Raw genomic sequence first — 6,080 nt, 5'->3', positions numbered from 1 at the left:
CCTCTGCTCCTTTTTCTTTCTGTATCTCCCTCCCGCCTCAGCCCAGGCTGCTGTGTGCTCGCCCACTGTTCCTGTGGCTCCACACCTCTGCCTGCTCTTGCTGCTGGTTCTCAGAGAGTGGCGCATCTCTCCCGCCCCCTCCCCTCTCTCTCTCACACACACACACACACACACACACAAGCTGCTGATGACAGATTCTCAGCACGTCCAACCACGTGAACCCGCCCCACAAGCTCCATAAAACATTCATTCTGTTTCTGCACCGTGAGCTGCCAGTTGCTGCCGCCCGGAATTGACTGCGGGTCAACTCTTCTCCTCTCCACTCCACCGCCACGCCACCCAGCCAGAGAGACCAATTTCAGGGGTGGGTTTTTATTGGTTCCCGTTTACCAGTTAACCCCCGCACCCCAACTCCTCGGCACTCATGGATCGGACTGTTCTGACTTGTGCGTCTCTTTGATGGTCAGATTATGGGATGTTGAGTCTGCTATCTTGCCCTTCCTCATGAGTGATGCTGGCTGCACGGGGAGAGCGTCCTCTCCAAGCTGCCGACAGACGCTCGCACCGGGCTTAACTTTGCCTCCTCGCCTCCCCAACTCTCGCCGTCTCCGAGGGCTTTAAACGGTCCACCTTTGCGCAGATCCGAGCCCGACAGTGGCAGCCGTGCCTAATTTTTGGAAAGCAACGCCGCCGCAGGGCGAAGCACCAACAAGACGATGGCTGAAGGTAGGAGAGATTTCAGATAGCCAACTGGAGCAACTTTCTTTTAAATCCGGCCTGGATAGCTCACAAAACATCCGCCAACTTTACGCAGGATCAAAATTGAAAGTGAATTGCGGTGAATTGGCGGGAGCTTGTTTCCACTGCTGTGCCGAGTCGAGAACCCAGCCCTGTCGGAAAATTGTTTAGAATCGGTCCCGATTACCAGAGGGGCGGAGACCCACGCATGAATTGTTAAAGAAAAAAGATGCGATTGCAAAATTGCTCAGCAGTTTGTGGAAGTGTCGACGAGGGAGCCAGTGCCACAGCTTGAAGGGGTGGATGGTTTAATATAAGAATTGGTCTTCTGTCGGACCGTGTATCAGGAGTTAATAGCGGGGTCCGCGCATCTGGGAGGATTAATACATCTCCCCTCGGGTTAGAATGGTCCCCAGTGAAAAGTTGGAAGTATAATTAAGGAAAGGGATTTTATACCACATCATTCAGGGGAACCTGTTAGGGGTGGGGGTGGCAGAGGTTTAGGGGAGGTTAACGATCAGATCTCTGGACAGATCGTGCTGGGATATGACCGGGATCGCTTTTAATTAACACTGGAAGATGAAGTGCAGGATTATGGCGATTGGAGAGGATTGTTGATCAGTCGGGCTGAATCTGACAGGCTTTCTGTTTACAGGAGGACATGGTGATATTTCCTTCGGCAACATGCATATCGTGTCAGAGTTCCCAGGTGCTTCAGCACCTGAAAGTTCTCCCCGCCGCCTCTGTCCCAGCCCTTAGGACCGGCTCCACAGAGCAGCGCTCCGTGAGCTGTCATCATTTCAGAAAGACGACGGTGTGTGCCGAAGATACATACCAGAACCAGACATACAACTGCTGCACTAAGAAAGTGATACAGCGAGGGAGTAAATAGATAAGCGTCTGAAAGAGCACAAGGGGAAATCTAGATACATATTCAGCTGGTGAGGCACAGAGAGAGGGGGGATTGGGATAAATTAGAGACAGGAGCACAGAAAGAGCGAGAGGTGCACAACTACACGAAGCGCTAAAGAGGCACAGAGATATATAGAGAGATATACACAAATATAAATAGATAGACTGAGAAACAACGGGGGAACATTAGAAACAGACAGGGAGAAAGCACAGACTGAAGTAGAACGAGGAGGAAGAGATAGATATTTGGGGAAAGGGAGCGTCGATCGCAGTTAGATAACGATGCAGATATATAGAAAGACATCGACTGAATTAAAAGGAGGAATAAAGAGGACCAGCTAAAGTGATTGGGGTACACAGTTACTTAGATAAGGAGACACAGATAGAACGGAATAGACTGAAAGAGAACAAGAGGAACAGATAGAGAGACAGAGGTTACATATATAGATGAGAAGATAAACAGATATACAGAAAGAGACTGAAAATACGGAGGAATGCAGATTGACGCACAGTTAGAGCTGTACACATCCAGCTAGTTCGTAGATGCACCGAGATTGATGAGAACAGGAATCGAGATACACAGGTAGAGCGAGAGATAAGATATACAGACTGAAAGAATAGAGGATGAATAGGTAGACAGAGAGAAGGGACGAACACAAATACAGAAATACATGCTACTCCGATGCATTGGACTGGAGTGGGAACTCCCATTGAGTAGAACGCGGGAAAATGAAACAAAAGTGATTCTGTAAGAATTGACTGAGGAAAAAAAAATGCAAACGAATATCTCCATGAAGAGTGAATTGTTTGAGTCAGGACTCGGTGATGCGGCTTATGTGTCTCTCAATGTGTCAGTTTGCCTGTAACTCCGGTCCGTTATTCAATACCCGCTCTCAGCTCGTTCCAACGAGGGCAATTCTGGTGCAAGTTTAAATCCAATAACTGTCAGGAAATCGGGGGCGTCACACCCATACCGCGAAATTGCCCCCCTCCCCTCTTTTCTGGGATTTATTGTCCCCATTCATAGAACAGTTTCACTTAATACTTGGAATAAATTCAACTTGACACCAAAAGTACGTTTTTAAACCCACATCCCTATTTTTAGAGAGAATAACAGGAATATGTGTGTGTTGGGGGGGGGGGGGGGTCTATCCCCACCGTTTTGTGCTGGAGGTGAGATGCTGCTGGCGCGGTTGCACTTCAGAAAAAATGTGCTCCCCATTGCTGTAATACACATCAATATAATAACACTTCTCGCACTGGTCATTCCTACTCAGTGAATATGTGTGTGTGTATGTATGTGTGTATATGTGAATGTATGTATGTGTGTGTGTGTGTGTATGTATATGTATCTATATATGTGTATGTATATGTATCTGTATATGTGTAGGTGTGTGTATGTATGTGTATGTGTGTATATGTGAATGTATATGTAAATGCATCTCTATATGTATATGTATGCGTATATGTGTATGGATATGTGTATATGTGAATGCATGTGTGTAGATGTGTATGTACCTGTATATGTGTTTTTATGTGTATATAAGCAATCGGTCTGAAGAAGAAATATCCTGCTGTAATAAACGGGATGCTCTAACACACTGATGAGCAGAGCATTGATATTATTAAGGAATAGCAGCAGCATTATTCATATCCATCATTGCTGCAGTTACTGGTGGATGGCGGACACCAACAGGAGCAGAGCAGATTCTGCCCAGAGCGGGCTGACAGACTCAGGTGGTGCAATGATGGTAGCACGGCGTCCCGTGTGGCTCCACTCACTTGGTGAATAGCTGTAGATTGTGTTATATTACTAAACAATCTCATGTGCAAGTCATATTGACTTTACAATTGTCCTTCTTTCACAGGAAACAGACTCCTCTTTCTCGCACTCTGCTTGCATTATCTCCCCAAAGCCGAGTCATGTCCCAAGGATTGTACCTGCTACAACGAGCCCATGACAGTCAGCTGTCAGCAGCAGGGTTTCGAATCAGTTCCCGACGGGATCCCACTCAGAAGCCAACGGATCTTTCTTCAAAACAACAAGATCCCATTGGTGAGCACTACCAGTTTCAGCTCGCGTCAGAACCTGACAGTCCTGTGGCTCCACTCCAATAACATCAGCATTATACAATCCGGGGCTTTCGATGGTCTAGAACGGCTGGAGGAGTTGGACATTGGGGAAAATATCAACCTCAAGTCTCTGACTCCAACCGCTTTCAACGGATTGGTGCGCCTTCACACCTTGCACATCCATAGATGCGGCCTGGCAGACCTGCCAGTGGGCATATTCCGAGGGCTTGGCTCGTTGCAATACTTGTACCTGCAGGAAAACGTACTGGAGAAATTGCAAGATGACCTGTTTGTGGACTTGGCCAATCTCACTTCCTTATTCTTGCATGGTAACAGGATCAGGAGTTTATCGGAAAACGTGTTCCGAGGTTTGGTCAACCTGGATAAACTTTTACTGCATCAGAATCGAATTAGCCTGGTGCACAGAAGGGCGTTTCATGATTTGGGCAAGGTGGGGCTCTTGTACCTCTTCAATAACAACCTGACCGTGCTGACTGGACAGACCATGGACCCCTTAGTCTCACTGCAGTACCTCCGACTGAATGGAAACCAGTGGATCTGCGACTGTCGGGCCAAGTCGCTTTGGGACTGGTTCCGGCGTTTCCGCGGATCAAGTTCGGTGCTGGAGTGCCACATCCCCTCGCGTCTGGCCGACAGCGACCTGAAAACGCTCGACAGCCGCGATCTGGAAACCTGTCTGGATTCCTCCAACCAGATCCGGACCAGTATTTTCAGCACCAGGACCAGATCGGGCAAACTGCCCACGGTGGAAACTCCCTCCAGTTCGAAAGATGGTTCCATCAGGTGCTGCCAACCGGATAGTGATCAGTCCTCCATCATTTACACCAAAGACAAGTCGGCCCCCTCCTCGTACAACAGCAGAGGGTCCACCAATAATCCACTGAAGGACAAAGAGAACATTTCCAAGAGCAGGTACACAGAGAACGATCTGTCAAAAAACGGGACGTATAAAAATGGGTTGAGCGACGCTCCCATGGGAACTTTCTCTGCTAAAATAGACCAAGCGTTAGTCATGCTCAGTCCAGAACTATTGGACAATCTAGAGTCCTCTACATCTCCCACAACTAAAAAGAAGCGGAAATGCTATAAAAAGCCCAAAACGGACTCATCCCAATGTCGCCTCAACAACGGATCGTATAGAATGCTCCTGTGGAAGCCAGTGCTGGTATCACTTTGCTTATTGCCGCTCTTGCTGCACCTTTGTTAAGAGTAACCGCTTCAGGACAGGCCCGACTCAGTGAAGTTCTTTCACTGACCTCTATAGACAATTCTAAAGAGAGACTATTATAATAAGCGAAGAAAGCTTTGATCGTTGAAAAAAAATAACTTGGATGCCTTTATAAAATGTAAAAAATAATTAAAAAAACGAAAGAATATTTGTGTATATACTTATATGTGCCCGAATCATTAAAATAGCAGATTCATCCATCGAGATTCAAGCTTTTGCAAGAAAAAAAAGACAGAAAAGGAAAAAAAAATGTTCTAAGTTTAATTTACTGATCGAACATCGAGCAAATCTCACAGCCGAGAGTCGGCAACTAATAAAAACACAGGCTGTTGGAGGACGGATCGATAACTGGGAATCCATGTTCTGGTATTTGCAATATCCTTCCTTTGTTTGATTTTGATTTTGATTTGATTTGATTTCCCGTGTGGAATGTGATGCACTGGGGCTCTCTGCTCTCGTCCCTCTGCTCCCCATGTACTGAACTCCCCACCGACCGTCTCACTCCCCGCTGCATTTCCAACAGACTGATGCCACATGCAGGCAAAAACTGTGGACCCGTTTAATTTTACTTGTGTAAAAGGTTCAAATATATTCCAAAAAAATAAAAGATTTTTTTAAAGATATCCTAACGTCTACAACTCTGTGGGGTAGAACCAGTGTTTAATTGTTCTGTTTTTGAAGGAATTCAATGTTTCCAAAGTTGCCGATGTATTTATTTAGCTTGCAGTGCTCGAGATGAGCCGAGTCTGTCCTGCTTTGGAGGACGAGGTCGCTGCAACAAAAAGGGGAAAGGGAAACTAGGGGTTTGGCCAGAAATTTAGGGATTAAAAATATAATTTTACATTCAATCGTTGTATCCAATATTTCCGGGAAAGCTTCGAGATGCCAGTTACTGGGAATGTGTAGTTGACTGTGTGTTGGTGAAGTGGCTAATCCCCCAAAAAATCAACCCCTTCAGAGGATTGAGAAGAGAAAGGGATCGATAGAATCAAAGTGTGGTTGAACATGATGGAGAGATAATCAGGATCAGGCGATTATTCAAAAGCGGGAGCTGTTACAGTGGACCCACCTGTCGGTTGAGGTGGTACTGAACGGATTGCGAATCGCT

The 6,080-nt window shown here is 46.4% G+C and overlaps 1 protein-coding gene across 1 annotated transcript; it reads left to right on the top strand.

Annotated features, from left to right (window-relative positions):
* The first annotated feature begins 265 nt into the window (after positions 1 to 265).
* On the top strand, positions 266 to 5,595 carry rtn4r (reticulon 4 receptor). The gene is made up of 2 exons (XM_070886365.1): positions 266 to 726; positions 3,519 to 5,595. Exons 1-2 carry the CDS (start codon positions 717 to 719, stop codon positions 4,949 to 4,951), a joined length of 1,443 nt encoding a protein of 480 aa, XP_070742466.1. The 5' UTR covers positions 266 to 716; the 3' UTR covers positions 4,952 to 5,595.
* Positions 5,596 to 6,080: the final 485 nt, after the last annotated feature.

Source organism: Pristiophorus japonicus, chromosome 8 (genome assembly GCF_044704955.1).
Source record: "Pristiophorus japonicus isolate sPriJap1 chromosome 8, sPriJap1.hap1, whole genome shotgun sequence".
Classification (NCBI taxonomy): domain Eukaryota; kingdom Metazoa; phylum Chordata; class Chondrichthyes; family Pristiophoridae; genus Pristiophorus; species Pristiophorus japonicus.
Note: the sequence above shows the minus strand (reverse complement) of the source record. Positions and strands in the feature narration are given on the sequence as shown.